Source organism: Spodoptera frugiperda, chromosome 21 (assembly GCF_023101765.2).
Source record: "Spodoptera frugiperda isolate SF20-4 chromosome 21, AGI-APGP_CSIRO_Sfru_2.0, whole genome shotgun sequence".
Taxonomy (NCBI): domain Eukaryota; kingdom Metazoa; phylum Arthropoda; class Insecta; order Lepidoptera; family Noctuidae; genus Spodoptera; species Spodoptera frugiperda.
The window spans coordinates 5,173,435-5,195,259 of record NC_064232.1 but is presented as its reverse complement, the minus strand read 5'-3'; the positions used below and the strand labels follow the sequence as shown (position 1 = coordinate 5,195,259).

General features: G+C 39.4%; 1 protein-coding gene across 4 annotated transcripts in view; it reads right to left on the bottom strand.

Moving 5' to 3' along the window:
• Positions 1–21,825, bottom strand: part of LOC118280319 (fatty acyl-CoA reductase wat-like) — a 36,258-nt gene that overhangs the window by 7,959 nt on the left and 6,474 nt on the right. For all 4 annotated transcript variants that reach the window (XM_035600285.2, XM_035600284.2, XM_035600283.2 and 1 more), the window contains exons 3-8: positions 9,691–9,930; positions 8,986–9,116; positions 4,238–4,360; positions 3,373–3,498; positions 2,419–2,564; positions 1,690–1,799 (exon numbers count right to left, since the gene is read on the bottom strand). In XM_035600285.2, coding sequence (XP_035456178.1) covers positions 1,690–1,799; positions 2,419–2,564; positions 3,373–3,498; positions 4,238–4,360; positions 8,986–9,116; positions 9,691–9,880 — 826 coding nt within the window. In that variant the 5' untranslated portion in view covers positions 9,881–9,930. The remainder of the gene's footprint in view (positions 1–1,689; positions 1,800–2,418; positions 2,565–3,372; positions 3,499–4,237; positions 4,361–8,985; positions 9,117–9,690; positions 9,931–21,825) is intronic.

The following is a 21,825-nucleotide window of genomic DNA, read 5'->3' as shown; positions in this document are numbered from 1 at the left end:
TTAACAGTTCTCTTTCAGCAGTTAATGCAATATTTTAGTAAAATCCGATTATGGGACTACTATATACTACTACAACATTTGACATAGACTAGCAGCAGCGCTCTCTGATAAATTATATATTAAGGCACATCAACAGAATAAACACCAACATTAATAAAAAATAAAAGATTCCCGGGTCTTTTTTCGGTTTTTCGAAGATTTGTCAGTAGTAGCACAGAATTTAAAAATGTGCCCAGTATATGGCAATAGGCTCACCACCGATTACATGGGACTTACAACATACATTGTGCAATGTGGGTGTTCATTGACATTATGTGGGATAATGTGCACCTCTGCCTACCCCTTCGGGGATTAAAGGCGTGACGTTATAAAAAATTAAATAAAAAAGAAGATGAAAACACAAGATCATGTGCTTATGCCAATTATAGACATGCACCATAGTTACACAGTTTTAACACAGTTAGAATATTATAAACACAATGCATGAACAATATTTCGTACTTAAGTATAAAATAGGAATTTATAATTGTTATAGAAATTATACATAACTTTAACTATTTTCGGCTATTTTGTACTTTTTAAAACTGGGTTTTCCTTTTATTTGTTTGGGAACATTATTTAGAGGGAAGAATAAAAAAAGTAAAGGACATCAAAAGAAAATATGGATAGATTGTGTGAAGAGAAAGAAGTTTGTGGTCAGGTTAATTAGGATGAAAACTGGAAAAAGAAGATATAATATAAGGTTATAAGCAACTTTTGGCATCGAACATTTCATTATTATTGAAACAAGCAGATTTGTTTTTCTTTGTATAGAAGGACTCTTTCAGATTGTCAGTAGGTTTGTATATGTGAAGACCTTGTTAGATCAAGGGGTCCCTCAGTATATTAACATGTCTCTGCATTGTTCTCACATATACCTATATGTACATACCTATGTAGGTACAATTAATGATTGGAAAAATGTATCAGAGTTGTAAACATGTATTTTCTTTTAAAAGAGTAACGAATGCAGTTTCTTGTTCGTTCTTCTCCAATCGAAGCTACTCTTTGGAACGAGCGCCTACCTTCACTGACGGTCAGGCTGGCAGAGTATTATTTATTTCTTGACATTTAAACGGTGCTTATTTATGGTTTTTTTAGAATAAATTATTTGACTTTGATTTAGGGTTGTCTCACAACCCCAAGTTGATAAACGCACACATTGTTAATAAATGATTATGTTATTATATATTACACTAGCTACTTCCGCGCGGTTTTACCCACTCTGCTCGGTTCCTATTGATCGTAGCGTAATGTTTTATAGCCTCCAACTTTCCTCGATAAAACTATCCAACACAAAAAGAATATGTCAATTCGGACCAGTAGTCACGGAGATTAGCGCGTTCAAACAAACAAACAATCAAACAAACAAACTCTTCAGCTTTATAATATTATATAGAAGTATAGATTCATGCAATGTTAATGACTATGTTGTTAATGTGTGGTTAAACCACAAGATATCCTTATCTTGTGGTTTAACGAGCAGAAGAAATAAATAAAATAGAATAGTCAATAGAGATACAAAATAAACATTAAAGACAATAGCAGAAGAAATTAATCAAAAGAATGAGAGATACAAAATAAACATGTTACTTTGTAGTTTGAATGAAAGAATAATAGAACGGCCATTTTACAACCGTGTAGACTCACCTATAGCAGGTCTAAATATACCTATAGGCATGCCTCCCGCACTCGCCCGTAGCTCCTTCTCTGCTAACGCCTTTGTAAACGTATACGTGTTCGGCCATGGTCCTAGGATCCTGTGAAACATAATATTATTTCCATCATTCATCATCAACAGCCAATAAGTGGCCACTGCTGACCAAAGGCCTCTTCTCACATGGAGAAGGTTTGAGCATTAATCACCACGTTTGTTCAATGCGGGTTGGCGATTCCGAACTTACCAGCTACCCTATTTGTGCCGAAACATTGTGGGAGACCACAATGTTTCGGCACAAACAAGTGTGGGAGAGCCATGTTTCGGCACTGCTGGGCCGGCTCGACCGGAGTGATACCACGGCCTCGCAGAAAACCGACGTGAAACAACGCTTGCGTTGTGTTTCATTTATATGAGGCCCAACTCCCCTTTTCGATTTCGATTTCCCAATAACCCTTAAATTCCAAACCGACAACGCACTTGTACAGCCTTTGGTGTTTCGGGTGTCCGAGCGCGGTGGCGATTGCTTACCATCATGAGATCCGTCTGCTCGTTTACTGGTTTGTACCATAAAAAAAAATAGGTGTGGATAGCGGGAAATTTGAAAGAGGTAAGAATCACTCACTCCCTAGTCCGTAGTCTTTCTTCCCAAAAACCCAGGCATCTACTGACAGATTTCCTTCATGATCAAAAAAGGTACTTTATATGCAAAATGGACTCACTTAGGCAACATGCTATTGAGCTGGTCATCCGTCAGCTTGTCCACCATCTGATGTAGCTGCTCGCAGTCTGCTTCACAAGGGTAGAACCTCTCTTCTATCAGCGGTAGGTGAGAGTTGGAGTACGCTGTCGATATGTGCATTAGTACCTGGAAATAGGGTTGGTTTTTAATTAGTAGAGGGCTATGATAAGCTTTTTTTAAGGGGGGATAATTATCTAGTAACTTCTCCCGCCTTGGGCGAGGAGTGTCAGACTCTTGCTGACTAAAAACCATCCCGATCCTACTCCTGCTTGTTGAGCCGGAGAGCGACGCGCCGCACGCACGGGTCTGGTTCTGGTCGGGCGGCGAGCTACCCTTGCCTTCAGGCTTAAGTCATTATGTCTCCTGCATTAAATTCATCAAGGGGAGTCTTCTGATTCATTTCGTTGTGGGTTCTAAGACAGTCATTTATGTCCCTAAGACGCGCCGGACTTCAGTGTTTCGGTGTTTTCATTATTGTATATACTATGTATATACAACGTGTAACAAAAAGGGGGTATACATATTAATTGCACGGTTTCTAGATAACATAACAAACGATACGGGAAGGATTTTTTAAACTCAAGTTTTTATGGTACGGTACCAAGTTATGAATTTTTCCAATCGTGCCGCCGCGCGAATCAAAATTAGGTAGACAGGTACTAGGCGATCAGGTTGACAGAAGAAATGTTTCGTAATATTAGCGAGTGATCCCTGTAGTGTTGTGACACGTTTGTATGATTTAAAATCAAGAACCATGCGACACCAAGTATTTTTTTAAACGTATTTTGAGCTGAAACTTTGTCTAGAGATTCTATTCAACCTGTATTCTTCAGTGCCTCTTGATGTATATGGGTATTTTGTTACACGTATTATGGTATGTGGAGGTTAAGGCGGGCTAGTCCCATAAAATATAAAAGTAGCAATTTCCACTTACATCTAACTTCTTCAGGTCTCTGGCCAGCCGGAGTAGGTGTAGAGGCGCCATGACGTTGGTCACCAGGGCTGCTCGGAGGTGCTCGTCGAACTTCACTGTGGCCGCCGAGTGGAATATTATGTTCACCTGGAAAGATACAAGATGGACATGATGATGAAGTGTGGGAGAGCCATGCTTCGGCACGAATGGGCCGGCTCGACCGGAGTGATACCACGGCCTCACAGAAAACAAGGTAATTATAAATCTCCCGATCGATTTCGATCACGGTGGCTAGTCTGTCTAACTAGACTACACACGCAGAAGATATTATAATGCACAAGTGTGGGCAAATACAGGTGCACTCTCTGTTCCCTCACTCTCTGAACCCGATGGGATGGCAGACCGACACGACCAGAGAGAAGTCAGGCGCAGGATTAACGGCTTTACATGCTTCCTGAGTCACGGGGGTGAAGCACTACCGAACTTCATGACTCCAAGCTAATTATGGTCATTTTACTCAAGTAATACCAACCCAGGCGACTTAATACACCAATCGTGCAGTTATTATATTATTTCAACGCAGTAACATTTCATCATCATCATCATTAGCCGAGAGACGTCCACTGCTGAACAAAGGCCTCTCCCTTAGTCCTTCACGTAGTAACATTTACTTATAAAAATAATTTAAGTCTCATGGGATTTAGGGTTTTTTTTTTCGAGGGGTGAAAATCACCCAATGGCTTCTCCCGCGTTGGGCGAGGCGAGAGGGAGTGTCAGACTCTTACTGACTAAAAACCACTCCGTTCCTTCTCCTGCTTTTTGAGCCGGAGCCCCGGTAAACCCGCTAGGTAGTCCGCAGCTCCGGATGTAATTAATGTCAACATACCTTTTCAGTAAGCATCTGTCTGTCCGTCAGGGTCAGACCGAGACCAGCGGCCTCACAGTCCGCAGGTACCACGACCACCTTGTGTCGGAACTTGGGCACCTCCTCCTTTAACCGGCTGAACACCTGGAAACCAGAAGAAGAATAGTTTAAGTAAGTTAATTGACCTTGACCTAAAATATGGGTCCCGATGTGGCTCGAAATTGGTCGAGTGTTACTGATAATTTATCAAGGTCAATGTGATTTTTTTTTAATAAATAGTATATTTATTGAAAAAAAAAACCTGTGAAAAGGATTGGCCACAGAAAGCTCTGCACAGAGACGAGTGGAAGGAGGGTAGGGAGGCCTTTGCCCTGCAGTGGGACGACCATGGCTGAAAATAATAAAAAATAAATAAAATAAATAAATAGTATATTTCAAAACATTCGACTTTCGAAGACAATAATATATTGATTTAAAATATCGCGTGACGTCACTTCTTGGTATATTTCATTAGTAGACATGACGTATTTGTTCCCACTCCTAAACTTTGATTCGTTTTATCTAAGTATCGTTATCATATATGACAAAATAAAAAAATACGTATCTAATATTTTTTCATTACCTAACTGACGGACTAAACCGATTTTTGATTTCCATACCCCATCATCATCCCTATATTCAATAATGTAAAAAAAAATAAAAGTGAATAAAATAAATATTTTATGATATTTGCGAAGTAAGTAAGTAAGCGACCTCGACCAAAGACAATAAACACTGAATAAAGACACACATAAAACATAACCTCCATTACTTTAAACAGTCGGTTAAAAACAAAAACCGAACACATAAACAAACAATTTTATTTATTTATATATCATAAATATTTTATATCCTGTAGTATAATAATTGCAAATATGTGCACATTGAGCTACAACATCCAGTTTATTATGGACCTCACTTCTTGTTTAGTTTCCTTACATTTGGGGTTCAAATTATACTGGTCCTACTTTGTATGATCTTTCCTCACATAGCTTGGTGTGAACCCTGTACAGGGTCAATTCCTGTGTCAATAACCCTTGACACAGATGGGTTTTTTAAACACAATAATTGTTTCCGTTTTTCCTTGAATATTCTCTACAACGTGTAACAAAAAGGGGGTATACATATCAATTGCATGGCTTCTAGATAACATAACAAACGATACGATAAGGGTTTTTTAAACTCATGTTTTCATGGTACCAAGTTATGAATTTTTCAAATCGCGCCGCCGCGTGATTCAAAATTAGGTAGACAGGTACTAGGCGATCAGATTGACAGAAGAAATGTTTCGTATTACTAGCTAGTGATCCCTGTAGTGTTTTGACACGTTTGTATGATTTAAAACGAAGAACCATGCGATACCAAGTATTTGGTACAAAATTTTTTTAAACGAATTTTAAGCTGAAACTTCGTATAGAGACTCTATTCAACCTGTATTCATCAGGGCTTCTTGATGTATATGGGTATTTTGTTACACGTTGTATATGACTGTTTATTGATCCCACCCAGACTCGAAACAAGTTTGTGGATCACACAAAGAATTGCTCCGTGCAGGAATCTGCTACACGTTACGCGACAGCCGATTGCCCAGCCACCGTGCGGTCTTTTTTTATGGGACAAGCCCGCCACAACCTACAACACTGCTGCAACTCCTGTAAGCCAGGATCTACAGTAGATACAACCATGAACACACCGGAACACTGAAGTCCCGGCGCGTCCCAGGGAAATGAATGACTGTCTTGGATCCCGCAACGAAATAAATCAGAAGATATTATTAGAGGAGAAGAAAAAGAAAACGATAGTTTCCACTTCCCTCCGTGAATTTAATGCAGGAGACAGAATGACTTAAGCCTAAGGGCACAAAAGAGACTGTACAACTGAGAGAAGCCCAAAACAATTTCACATGCACATGACACCCAGACCCGAAACAACAATTTGTGGATCACACAAAGAGTTGCTCCGTGCGGGAATCGAACCCGCTACCCGTTGCACGGCAGCCAGTTGCCCAGCCACCGCGCCAACCGTGCAGTAAGTGGGTCCTATATGTGCAGTCTATAGACATAGCTCTGCTAACGTTTATTTTAACCGATTCACATAATTCCATACATTTCCAGAAACTACTACATGTAAATAAAACAAACTGACTGCGCAATTGACGCGGTGGCTGGGCAATTGGGTGCCATGCGACGTGCAGTGGGTTCGATTTCCGCACGGAGCAATAGGGCAATACATGATGAATGAAATTAAAATAAATATTTAGTCCGTCAGTTAGGTAATGAAAAAATATTAGACACGTAGTTATTTATTTCGTCATATAAGATAACAATACTTAGATAAATCGAAACAAAGTTTAGGAGTGGGAGCAAATACGTTTGAGAGGTACCTAGAAGTGACGTCATACGATATTTCACGTTAACGTATCTTTGTAAACGCACCAACGACACCGGAGAAAACCCTAGTGTGGGGCAATGTTTTTTTTTAAAGAGACTAAAAAGAACTTAACCCCAAACTAACATGCCTTGACATTGATTCGGACCGGGGCCATATAATGTGTAGGACGTAATTTGCAACATTTGAACATAAATGTTGTTTTTGTGTAGTAGGTAAACATAACAGTTCACTGGATGATTTTCCCCCACAAAAAAAGGTTAATGTAACACTATGTTTTTATATATACAAGGATAGATAAAGATTGTCTTCCTAGTAAACAGTGTTTTTGCTACTTATAATTAGTTTTTTTTTAAAACGTTGACCCATTGTAGGATGTTCTCCTGTGTCGTGTTTCATATACATAAGTCACTCAAGTGTGGGAGAGCCATGCTTCGGCACGAATGGGCCGGCTCGACCGGAGTGATACAACGGCCTCACAGAAAACCGACGTGAAACAACGCTTGCATTGTGTGAGTGAGGTTACCGGAGGCTCAATTACTACCCTCTCCAATCTCCCCCAATAATCCTTAAATTCCTAACTCCCAAAAAGGCACCGCACTTGTAACGCCTCTGGTGTTTCAAGTGTCCATGGGCGGCGCCGATTGCTTACAATCAGGTGATCCGTCTGCTCGTTTACCGGCTTATACCATAAAAAAAACGAACGAAGTTTATCGTAAGATGTTATAAGCACATCACCTTACAACAATAAATAACTTTTAAAATAATTAACAGTAAACGACACAGATAAAAATGCATTAAAAAAGATACCATCTTTCACTTATAATTAACACTCGGCATCGCTTCCCAAAACCTTTTAATTTTATTCACACGAATGTCATATTTCAATAATTTCACCTTCACCGTTCCGTAGTTCATTATCAATGTCCTTTAACTTTAAGTTATTAAGGAACTGATAATTATGTATAATATTGACACCATAAGCCCTAAAAGGGCATCTTCAAAAATACCTAGGTCACCTACAAGTCAAATGCCATGGCCTCAACCATAACTGTCATGGCTACCGAATTTATAACCTTAAATCTGTTTTTGGGTTTTCTATAATCGATTTTTGAGGCCCGATTGCTTCCTGTGGCCTTCAGAATTAAAAAACAATGGCACACATTTTAATCCTCGTAGGAATCCATGATTTTTTTATGGTATAAACCGGTAAACGAGCAGATGTATCGCCTGATGGTAAGCAATCGCTGCCGCCTATGGACACTCGAAACATCAGACGCGTTACAAGTGCGTTGGCGGCCTTTTGGGGGTTAGGAATTTAAGGGTTGTTGGGGAATGGGGTATTGGGAAGGGGGTAATAGGGCCTCTTGTAACCTCACTCACACAACGAAACGAGCGTGGTTTCACGTCAGCTTTTTGTGAGGCCGTGGTATCACTCCGGTAAAAATTGTCCGGGCACAAATCCAACTCCATCAATTCCATGTTACTATTCATACTGAGACATTTTCTACAGACTTGAAAATTTTCATGCTATACCGTATTTGAGGATCGACCCCAAGACCCCTAGTTCAGTAGTTACATTTCGCAACCACTCAACCAACGAGGCAGTCACGTAAACAATAATTTATGAGTTTCCGATATTTCCTGCAACCTTCCCAATTATTATTTCACCTGTTGACCTTACAAGGTTGCATTCAACTCCCGAGTTGGGTAATAAACATTTTTGGGTCATCAATTTTATCCTTGCGTGTTATAAAAGAAAGCTCTCTGTCGCGTCTGTTTATAAAAAACTTAAGAACATGTACAACACAACTAGTAGAGCTTTTCTCCACTAATGTACGCGAGTAAACATTGATTTTTAGTTAAATCTTAAAAACTACTGAATGAATTTTTAGAGATTTCACCACAGAGTGAATTTTGAGAAATAAGTGTATTCTTGATAATTTGAGTACTATAGGAGAATATGCAATTGGGTGTAGCTGTGAAAAATATTAGCGAAATTGGTTCAATCCATGAAGCAAGTACAAAGAGGAGATGCCATAATGTGATTGCGCACTGCGACACAAATCCAGGTTAAACACAGGTTTCCTCACGATGTTTTCTTTGCGAGAGAGTGAGCGCGAGCGTCTTAAAGGTAGGCATCCACAGCCCCGCATCGCTCACAACGGATTTTAGTTTGACTTGTATAAAAACTCATACAACTGCGTCCACTGATCTGCATCGTACGGACCGCATCATCGGCAATGCCTACATGCGATGCGGGCCTGTGGACGCTTACCTTAAACCTCTGGACCACCACGACCTTGCTTATTTTGCTCTTGTTAAAATAAACTACAACTTACCGGATCATCGAATATTTCTTCCATCCTAGTGTAGATATCCTTGCCTCTCTTCTGCCGCACCAGCAGGTACAGGTTCTCCACGCCTGGACAGCATCTCAGGAGCTTTTCCACCAGGATCTTGCCAAGGAAACCTAGAGCAATGATGATGTACATTAATTTGGTTTCGGAAATCACAGTAGCACTTAACCTAGAACGGGAATCGAATCCGAAACCCTTTAATCGGCAGTGTTACTCTACCAACGAGGTATATTTAACCATTACGTTTTCAGAGATGTGCTATGTAGTTATGCTACGAAGATGTAATAGCTAAGTTGTGAAACTACGTGATCGTTTTCATCTGTACTAAGCTATGTAGCTGTGCGAGTAAGTTGTGCTATGAAGTTGCGCCGCCGCAAAATAGCTGAGCGAGGAAGATGCGCAGCTCGAGCAGCGATGTATCGATAGTAGGGAAGCCATCCATAGCACGCATCTTTCCATATAAAATAACATAGCTTAGCTGAGTCCATTTCCACGAGTGCTATGAATATGATTGGTGGAAGTCAAACGCATCCACAGCAACGTAGCATAGCACATCTATGTTTGAAAAGCACCCTTATTCCTACGTCGTGGGTGCGCGATAAAAACTGAATTAATTTTCAGTTCCAATCACAAAAAGAAACAAAAATATATACACATGACAGAAAAACAATCAGAAGTCCAACTCACCCGTGGCTCCGGTGATAAGAATATTCTTCCCATTGTAAAACTTCTGCACTTCAGTTAAGTTATCACTCATATTGTTCATGTTTTCGTCTACACTGTCATTGCACTGGGCACAGTAAGTGTTGTTCTCATTTTTATTCAAATTTTCGCTAATGACGTCACTGACAGAAATCAGCTGGGACACGGCCGCCATCTTGGAATTTGATTCACTCTTCTTAGGCGTTGCTTATTGCATTTTCTTTTCTGTGGACAAAATGAAAATTTTGGTTAGATTACATAATATAGACCATATTTTTTTCTAGAATCTGTTTTTAAAACACGTTGCCTCACATTAGTGATTTTCTCCTGTGTCGTGGGTGCGTTTACAAACATACAAGTTCACATACACATGACACGCAGACCCGAAACAACAATTTGTGATCACACAAAGAGTTGTTCCTTGCGGGAATCGAACCCGCTACATGTTGCGCGGCAACCGCACCAACCGTGCAGTCAAAATGTGGTGTGGATGGTCTTACGTTGAATTAAGAAAAATGTGTTCAATTGAATAAAGTATGCTGTTAGACATATGGTGTTAGGCCAATCCTCAATTTTAACAGTTTTTATTATAGGTAGATACTATTTCGTGTTTCTAGTGCCATTTAAATAAACACATCTAAGTTTTTAAGCGCACTGCTAACTAGCAGTTTACCGAGGCTACGGCTCGAAAAGCAGAAGTAGGAATGGGGTGGCTTTTACTCAGTAAGAGTCTGACACTCCCTCTCGCCTCGCTTAAGGTGGGAGAAGTAACTGATAGCATTTACACTGCCTACACAAAACAACATAGGCTTCTTGCAACATATGCAACGCCTAGCCAAACACCGATCATATCATTAGAATGTTCATCATCCGTGATCATGCCGCTTGCAACAATGCCGAAATATCGGAAACTTACAAAACTAATAAATATGGCAAATATCCCGATTTAAGTTCCAACGATATTACTAGTGACCATGTCAGTTTAAACACTTATACGATGATCCGGAGCTGCGGACTACCTAGTGGGTTTATTGAGGCTCCGGCTCGAAAAGCTGGAGTAGGAACGGGGTGCCTTTTCGTCAGTAAGAGTCTGCCACTCCCTCTCGCCTCGATTTACCCCCTAAAAACATTATAAAATGTAAGAATAGAGTTAGCATTGAGAAATGCGGTACTTATCTACCAAATTTTTTCTTTTACAATGAACTATATTTTAATTAGCTTTTCTGACTCAGTACCACATGTAATATAACAAAATGTATTGTATGTTGAACGGTTTTAATTCCTCCCTTCCCAATTCTTCCAATCTCTGATTCCCCAACCCTTGAATTCCCAACCCCAAAAGGTGTTTCAAGTGTCCATGGGCGGTGGAAATAGCTTACTATCAGGTGATACATCTGCTCGTGTGCCATAAAAAAAAACATGCTACGCCTAACATGCCCCATTTCTAAATTAGCAATTCGCAAATCGGTACACCAACTGGTATATCGAACCATCATACCTCCATTGGCAAGTCATACCACGTAATTCATTGCCATCGGTAACCTACTAACCCTCACGGCTAGCTTACATAACTGAATTACATAAGCCAGTTCAAATATTTGACTGACTACGACATCGTTATGTCTTGCGACTAAATTAAATAATGCGTGTGCATCATCATAAGGTTGTGATGAGAATGGGGCACGCCTCTTTTTGAAAGAGTTGAAGAAAGAACAAGAAGTTGAGAGAAGAAGGCAGATGGTTGAGACTCTAAAAGTAGAAGAAAGAAAAGAAAGAAAGAAGTAATGGATGGGGCACATAGCTTAGAAAACTGATGACCGATGCGTTCTTTTATGGTATAAGCCGGTAAATGAGCAAACAGATCACCTGATTTGGCGAAAAGTTTTTGGAAACTGTCGAGTTAATAACGGGTAATTAAGTGTGGGAGAGCCATGCTTCGATCAGCTCGACCGGAGTTATACCACAGCTTCACAGAAAACCGGCGTCAAACAACGGTTGTGTTGTATTTCGTTATGTGAGTGAGGTTACCGAGTTATGAGGCCCAATCACGGGGTAATTAGGCCCAATCTTAACAATCTCCGATTCCTTAACAGCCCTTAAATTCCTAACTCCCAAAGGCCGGTACCGGTGTTTAGGGTGTCCACTGATGCCTAATCCGGAGCTGCGGACTACCTAGCGGGTTTACCGGGGCTCCGGCTCGACGGGCAGGTGTAGGAACGGGGTGGTTTTTAGTCAGTAAGAGTCTGACACTCCCTCTCGCTTTGCCCAAGGCGGGAGAAGTCATTGGATGATTTTCCACCCTCAAAAAAGAAAAGGGTGTCCATTGGTGGCGGCGACTTATTACCATCAGGTGATACGCCACCTCATTTATCGGCTTATACCATTAAAAAGTAGATTCAATTAGTCTAAAGACTAATGATTTAATTATTCAATAGCTCACCAATAGAGTACCTAGACTTGGCATCGGACTATTAATTTGCAAATTCTTCAATGAACCATTCAATTCTATGCAAATTATCAGTTATTCAACTGTCCTTAACAAAATAGAATTCAATTAGAAATGACAGCTTCGTTTGATTAATAAAATCAAAGTCAAATCATTTATTTCGACGTGTGAATTAAAAGCCATGAGGATAGAGTAGAATACATTTGTTACCACCTTTACTCTTCCCGCGGGTATCACATACCCGATTAAGGGACTACTCATTTGACAGAGACCACAAGTATTACTAGTACAGAAGCATAATACAACTAAATATTTCAACGAAATCTTAAAATAAAAAATATGAAATTTTCATACAAGATAAATAAATTAATCTAGTATTAAATTCTGTGTGAACAGTTCCATGTACCTTGATCACAGACGAGCTGTAATGTTGTATATAGTCTAGGAATGTTACGGACATGTGGCGCGGCTGTTATAATGCCGTATTTGTAAAGTGTAAATTAGCTCAAAGAGAATAATGCAATTTTTGGCTTAACTATTGCCTATTTTTCAAGCCAAGATGATAACAATTATGTGTGGTTTCAATTAAGTCACAAGAGGTCTCCTCATACGGTATATCGCAAGAAGTACTGTGAGTCCGTAAATTATATGGCTACTACCAGCACAGCGTGACTGAATTTCAGCAAATAACTAATTATACACAGTGCAATATTGCATTCTGATATACAGCGTGTCACAAAATACCCATATACATCAAGAAGCACTGAAGAATACAGGTTGTATAATCTCTACAAGAAGTTTCAGCTTAAAATACGTTTTAAAAAAAATGGTATTAAATACTTGGCGTCGCATGGTTCTTGATTTTATAAATCATACAAACGTGTCACAACACTACAGGGGTCACTCGTTAATTACAAAACATTTCTTCTGTAAATCTGATCGCCTAATTTTAGTTTACATGTAAAATAAAAAATAAATATATTATACTGGAAAAATTCATAACTTCGGTCCATGAAAACATGAGTTTAAAAACCCTTCCTGTATCGCTTGTTATGTTATCTAGAAACAGTGCACTTGATATGTATACCCCCTTTTTTTACACCGGGTATAGGTGTCAACATATCATATGTTTGTAAACCGTATCGTATGTTTCTGTTGCTTCATGTAAACGAAAGAGGGCGCCACTAGCAATCCCCATTGACTAACGGTTATAATTTAAACGAGTTTTTATTTAAACTCATGAATGAAATTGGTATTGTTAGTAAACTGGTTTCAAATTGCATTGTAAATTTGTAACAACTTGATAATCTATTGGATATTGTGTGTAATCATAATAGGGTAGATAACTAATTATTACTTTAATGTCCGTCTTGTAGATTATTTTAAAACATTAGACATGTATTTTTTATTTTCTTACGGAAACAAATACGTCTACCACACGTGCATGCTTGACCGCAGTTTTACTTGCGCATGCCAGCTTGTACACTGAACACTGTGCGTGTAGTTGGTAAAACGGTAGCATGCGCAAACTCCAATGCTTGGCTTGATGGTTTTTAAACTTGCTTGAAATTCTGGCATGCGCAAGCTATACTTGTACAAACTTGTCTGCGCGTGTGGTTGGTAGTTCAGTGTTCAAGCCGCTCTCAGTTTAGTCGAGTGGAGTAACTGTACGCGCACGGTCGTTAAAAATGGCGGATTTACGTACATATAATCGACAGTTCGTTACTGAATTCATTGAATTATATAAATCCCTGCCCGCACTGTGGAAGATCAAATAAAAATCTATTCAACAGCCATTTTTTTTGTACACTTTGATAGTTACTTTTGTATTCTCTTTTTTTTTTCACAAGCAAACACTTGAAAAATGGTAGTAGAAGAAATAGTTCTTCATTGGGAAACATTGTTTCCACGCCGACGATGTCGACAAGAATGTGGCTTGCGCGTACTTAACTGTGCCGTGTGGTAGATACATCCGTGTTCAGTCTTTTCATGCGACAAGCATGTGCAATTAAAACTGTGGTCAGGCATGCACGTGTGGTAGGCGCAAAATACTTCTGAAGATCTATAGATTTGAAATTTCGCGTGACTGTAAATCGTAGGCTGCCTTCCTAACTTTAACCAAAACCATAGATATTATTACAGAGTAGAAAACCGCGTACCGTACCTAGGTAATTGTTAATACCCAAATCAAACCACTTTCCAAGGGATAATCAGAAACAAAAGTAAAATTATTTTGCAGTGACACAAAACACAATTTTCAATAACACGCACTTTTTTTTTAATTTCACTAACACTATTATCTTTTAGTTTTATAGCGTATAACCTATGTCAATAATTGAACTATTACATGCAATAAGAATTATCGAAATCGGACAAGCCGTTCCGGAGATAAACGCGTTCAAACTAACAAACACATTTAAGACACGAACAAAAAAATATGTATTTAAAGTTCCTAGTAGATGAACCTACTACATTTTATCGAATTTATTCAAATGAATTTCAGTCTTATTATAAAAGATTAGAGTTGATTATCTATTGAACAGATTGGTATACGATGATTTGCTTGCTATAGGTACCTTGCCTATTGACAAAAATGCTGAAATTGCATTTTTATGTAAAATCAATTTGACACATATTTTATAGTAACTAATATTATAAATACGTAAGTCAGTTGTTTTAAATGAAACATTATTGATGAATTATTATATCAAAATATTGTCACGCCTTTTATTCCCGTAATGTCGCTCTTTTCGCAATTGTACACCCACTTTTCACCATTTCTGTTATAGTCTTATGTAATAGGGGGTGACCATAGCCATATACCGGGCACAATTTCTAGACCCCGCTCTACAGGTGATAATTTTTCGAAAATCGAAAAAAAAACATTTATTCTTTACCTGGTAATCGAACCCGAGACACCTTGCACTGCAGTCACACTTGCACCCACTTAACCAACGAGGCACACACACAAACATTTGGGGAATAAAATTAATAATTTCATATTCATTCATGTAGGCGAGTGCAACCATATGACATAATTAGTTAATATGCAATTGAGGTCAATATAATTATTGGTACGATGCATTTATGAAATCGCTGCATCAGCCTTATCATTCTTATATGCAGTAGTTATTTCCTATGATCATATATTTGTAAACATATTATATTATTAAACGTGCAACATCACGCCTTTTATCCCCGAAGGGGTAGGCAGAGGTGCTCATTACGGCACGTAATGCCGCTATACAATGTACACCCACTTTTCACTTTTTGTGTTATAAGTCCCATGTAATAGGGGGTGAGTTTATTACCATATACTGGGTACAATTCCATACTCCGCACTACCGATCGATATAGGGCCATACCATCTTTTTAGTTGATTAAAAAAAATGTGTCAGTTGTTTTGAACCCCCCCCCTATAGAGGAACTCAACAGTACAGCAGTGGACTATCAATGTATTACGAGATCTATTTTTAAGCACTAGATTTTAACCTAATCTGTACCTATAGAACTTTTTTTTGAGGAGGAAAATCATCCAATGACTTCTCTCGCCAGGGCTTGAGCGAAGCGAGATCCCTCTCGCATACACATATGTTCGTAACCTCACGCCTATCTTCCATGGGGGTAGGCAGAGACAGTTTATTTTTTTAAGGAGGGAATATCATCCAATGACTTCTCTCGCCAGGGCGAGGCGAGAGGGAGTGTCAGACTCTTACTGACTAAAAACCACCCCGTTCCTACTCCTGCTTTTCGAGCCGGAGCCCCGGTAACCCGCTAGGTAGTCCGCAGCTCTATACTTATAGAACTAGATCTATATTCAGTCTATCTCACAATCTAGGTCGCTCACGATTCGGTGGTCAATGACCTCAGTTTGTAACTTCACACTTCATTTGTCTTAATCTGTCTCGAATCGGACGCTTTGTGTTTTATAGCTTTAGTTAGTACGACTACGAGTTTGCTTTACGTTGAATGAAAACGCGGTCGGCGCTGTGATTGGCGGGCTCCAATGAACTAGCCAATCACAGCGCCGAACGCGCTCTCGTTTTGATTACTTTTAACGTAAAGCAAACTTATACTAAGGCTATACAGTACCCTTAGTACAAGTTTACTTTGCGTTGAACGAAAATAAAATGAGAAGGCGTTTGGCGCTGTGATTGGCGGGCTCTATTGAACTAGCCAATCATAGCGCCGAATGCAGTCTCATTTCGATCTCGTTAAACGTAAAGGAAACTCGTACTAAGGCTACTGTTAAAGGTGTACAATATTAGCCTTCATTGTCATATACGAGTCTGTCAGTAGACTATAAGCCTCCTTTATGTACGAAGATGCCATAATCTCAACATGATCCTGTCTCCTCCTTTTGCGAAGCAGTCATGCTAACTACTGACTGCCTCATTGCCCGGCAGTCGCACTTGCAACCGCAAGTGCGACTGCCGGGCAAGGGGTCTCGGATTCGATTCCCGGGTCGGGCAAAGTATTACTAGGCTTTTTTCGGTTATTCGAAAAAAAATTCTCAGTGGTAGCATGGAGTCTGGAAATGTGCCCAGTATATGGCAATAGGCTCACCACCTATTACATGGGACTTACAACATAAATTGTGAAAAATGGGTGTGCATTGTACAGTGGCATTACGTGCCATAATGTGCATCTCTGCCTACCCCTTCGGGGATTAAAGGCGTGACGATATGTATGTATGTATGTATGTCGTGCTAACTAAGAAGTCGGAGCGCGTAAAGGAACGAATCTCGAAATACTCGAAATACTCCGGGCGTTGAGGATCACGCGGTCTCCGGCCACCGTAAGTGGACTAGACTAGACACACATAGACTATCGACGAGCAAATCAACGGATGACGTTATAAATATCCTGCATCGCACATATGAAGTTTACATGCGAATTAACATGGATAGAAAATCCCAACGAACAACAGTTGGGCAGAAAGCCCGCCAGGCTGATCACCTCGCCTGGTCGGAGGATCCTCCTTTTCTCAGGGAACTTTACTCTCTGTTCCCTAATTGAACATGGGTAGTTCGCCGCCCGATCAGTACCAGACCCGTGTGTACGGCAAAGCTGGTCAAAGAGCCATCAACCTCATCTGTGGTGGTCTGATGATCAGACCGCCATAGATGTAAGGTAAAAGTTATCTGCCGGCTACCTAGCGGGTTACTGGGACTCCGGCTCGAAAAGCAGGAGTAGGAACGGGGTGGTTTTTAGTCAGTAAGAGTCTGACACTCCCTCTCGCCTCGCCCAAGGCGAAAGAAGACATTGGATGATTATTATTAATGATATCAAGAGTTAAATTAAATACTTGATTAGTTCAAAAGTTTTTTACTAAACCTCCTCTCAATATATCGCTCTATTTGAACTGTAAAGGATAAACAAACACATTCACACATTGCCATTATTATAAGCATGGAAGTACTATAGATTATGCAAGAGAAATCCATGATGACGGGGGAATGCATCGCGGAAGCGCAGCGATGGCGGCCGGGTGACATCAAGAGTTAGATACTATGTATTAAACTATGATGTTTCTCGTGATACATATACAACGTGTAACAAAAAGGGGGTATACATATCAAGTGCACGGTTTCTAGATAACATAACAAACGATACGGGAAAGAATTTTTAAACACGAAGTTATGAATTTTTCCAATACTTAAAATTCCAGAAACCGTACATCAAAATTAGGTAGACAGGTACTAGGCGATCAGATTTACAGAAGAAATGTTTCGTAATATTAGCGAGTGATCTCTGTAGTGTTGTGACACGTTTGTATGATCAAGAACCATGCGACACCAAGTATTTGGTACTAATTTTTTTTAAACGTCTTTTAAGCTGAAACTTCGTGTAGAGATTCTATTCAACCTGTAATCATGAGCGCTTCTTGATGTATATGGTCATTTTGTTATACATTGTTTGTATATGTGTTAATCTACAAGGCTTAATGTCTACAAACACGTCATTTGATAAACGCCTGCATTCCTCAAATGCCAATTTTTCTTTTTATGGTATAAGCCGGTAAACGAGCAGACTTATCACCTGATGGTAAGCAATCGCCATCGCCCATGGACACCCGAAACACCAGAGGCGTTACAAGTGTTTGGGGGTTAGGAATTTAAGAATAATTGGGCCACCGATAACCTTACTCACACAACGCAAGCGTTGTTTCACGTCGGTTTTCTGTGAAACCGTGTTATCACTCCTATCAAGCCGGCCCATTTATGCCGAAGCATGGCTCTCCCACACAGGTTATGGCGGACTTGTCCCAAAAAAAAGCCACGCAACAAATCACAATCTCTTTTTCTTTCTTTCTTTTTTAAAAAACGTTGCCCCACATTAGGATTTTCTCCTGTGTCGTGGTTGCGTTTACAAACATACAATTTCACATACACATGACACCCAGACCCGAAACAACAATTTGTGGATCACACAAAGAGTTGCTCCGTGCGGGAATCGAACCCGCTACCCGTTGCACGGCAGCCAGTTGCCCAGGCACAGCGTCAACCGTGCAGTCAGAAATCTCATTAACCAACATTATCTCTAAAACGTCCGCTCCAAATAAACGTATAGACGTAAAATTTTTCGCAAACGTATACCTCTCTCTTTGTGCCGAAATACCTCAACAGCTCGCTTGTAGTTCAAGTTCAGATATTCGGTATTATATAACGTTGTACGATGTGATTTCACTCCGATGCTATATGTTGTAATTACGTTCGCAAGCCTATAAGGTGTGGGCCACACAGAGTGAACGAGGTGGCTACTCGTATCATCGTACGGTATGTTCAATAAAACAATGAATTTAGTTTTGTAAATAGGCTACAAAAGAGCAAATTTTTACGTCAACGTATTATAAAAAAAAATCTAGATGAGGCCGATTCGTAAATGTAAACACGACTTTTTATACCGTACCGTAAATATATACCAAATTTCATCTAAATCCGTTCAGTACTTTCAACGTGATTGACGGACAAAAACCCAAACATAAAAAAAACTGATATATTTAGACTAATGTTACATTAGAGTAAAAAAAAAACAAATATGTATGTAATTCCGAAAATCTTACGACAAATAGAATAAATATATGGCCATATATCGTATTACATACTTGTTATTTATTATTACATGATATTATTTTTACATGACTTTAATAGTTTTTATGACTTTATTTATTCATGTTTCAATATTTCATGTCATCTTTACAAGCAGTAATTGAATTATCATTTAAATTGGAACTTTAAATCTTTATTTTACTTTAAGTGTGGGAGAACCATGCTTCGGCACGAATGGGCCGGCTCGACCGGAGTGATACCATGATCTCACAGAAAACCGACGTGAAACAACGCTTCGTTGTGTGAGTGAGGTTAACGGTGTGCTAATTACACCCTTCCCAATCTTCCCCATCCCCGATTCCCCAACAACCCTTAAATTCCTAATCCCCTAAAGGCAACGCAGTCATATATTTACCTCATGCATGAGAAACGGGCGTCTTAAACCTCCGGGCCACCACTACTTTAATAACAAATCATCTAATCATTTTATTATCACTTTCGTGAGACATACTAAATTTTACGACACACGACGGGACAATTGTCGCGGAATACTGCTCATGAATATGAGCCTCTAGCATGGCTTGAACCGGGCTGCGGACTATCCGGAGCTGCAGCCTACCTAGCGGGTTTACCGGGGCACCGGCTAGAAAAGCAAGAGTAGGAATGAGGTGGTTTTTAGTCAGTAAGAGTCTGACACTCCCTCTCGCCTCGTCCTGGCAAGAGAAGTCATTGGATGATTTTTCCCCCTTAAAAAAAAGCATGGCTTGAAACTGGTCGAGTTCCTCGTCAAACAGTTACGTGAGTAATGCCCGAATACTCAAACGCTACTCAATTTTAAGACGCTCTCAAGTGTAGTTCTGTCACTATCAATTCTTTATTAAATGACAGAGATAGCACGATATTTAAGTACAACTTAAAATTGAGAAGCGTTTGAGTATTCAGGCGTAAGCCGATAACATAATAATCAAATCCCCTAATAATTGCTACTACACATATTTTTTTTTTTTTTTTATGGAACAAGCCGGCAATCGAGCAGACGTATTACCTGATGGTAAGCAATCGCCGCCGCCCATGATTTTGAAAACCAAAGGCGTTACAAGTGCGTTGTAGCTTTTTGGGAGTTAGGAATTTATGTTCGGGAATCGGGGATGGGGAATATTGGGAAGGGGGCGAATTACCTCCGGTAACCTCACTCAACAACAAACACAACGCTAGTGTTGTTTCACGTCGGTTTTCTGTGAGGCCGGGGTATCACTCCGGTATAGCCGGCAATTCGTACCGAAGCATGGCTCTCCCACCTTAATAATAACATACATACATACATTACCTTTTACATATACAGTATGTAACTAACAGAGGGCGTTCCTTTAAACTCGTTAATCTATATTTATCATTAATAGATTAAAATCTAAATATCAGCATAGAAAAGAAGCAATAAATTGCAATGTTGCCTTCCTTCAACTACGCGTGCACAGAGTGTTTCTTTTACGTATCGATTTACAATTTTTGGTGATTATTTTAACATTAGGTAAAAAAAATTGTATTGTTTTCGAATGGTAATATTTTCTTAGCATATATGGATGCTATACTATTGCGGGTTGATAGGAACGCCCTCTGTTAGTTAACATACTGTACATCGTTCTTGCACACTTCGATATGTCATTAGTATGTGGGTTACGTCCACACCGTAGAAGGTCGGTGAAATGGTCCGATTGTAGCGCGTGGCTCAAATATTATGTTTTAAATTGAAGATATTATAGTCAACTATCATTGGGTTTTGTTTTTGAAAGGTTTTGTGAGGTGTATTTGTTCTTTTCTATCAGATATATGTGCTATGCTACGTTGCTGTAGATGCGTTTGGCTTCCACCAATCATATTAATTGGTACACATAGCTCAGCATTGGAGGAAACGGACTTAGCTAAGCTATGATTTTTATATTGAAAGATGTGTGCAATGGATGTGTGCTATTGATGCGTACTATGGATGGCTTTCTTTCTATCGATACATCGCATACTTAAGCTGTGCATCATCCTCGCTATTATATCTTCGTAGCTTAGCTACTTACCATGTATCGATAGTAGGAAAGCCATCCATATCACGTGTATATATAGACGTTCTTTACACATAAAGACATAAAATTAAATCACATTATTATTAGGCCCAATTCCCATTTAAAAACAATCCTTGATTTAACATGCAAACTAAACTAAATCAATACATTTGTAGGTTTTTTTAACCTCGTACTTGACAAGCTAATAAAATTGCAATATTTGAATTTACTATATAAAGCTCTCGCCCACTATACGCATAATACCTTGGTTAATACAAATTAGGCTATTACCTATATACTTTAGTATATTTTAGGTAATGCAGGAAGGAAATACCTATTAAAAATTTGGTTTGAAATGCAGAAGTTATGCGATGAAAACTAATTTAAGTATTCAATACCATTGATGTCGTCATTAGCTGGATAATTACATATTTAAGTTTCATATTATTAGGTAGGTTTTGCATTTTAAGTGTGGGTGAGCCATGCTTCGGCACGAATGAGCCGGCTCCACCGAAGTGATACCACGGCCTCACAGATAACCGACGTGAAACAACGCTTGCGTTGTGTGAGT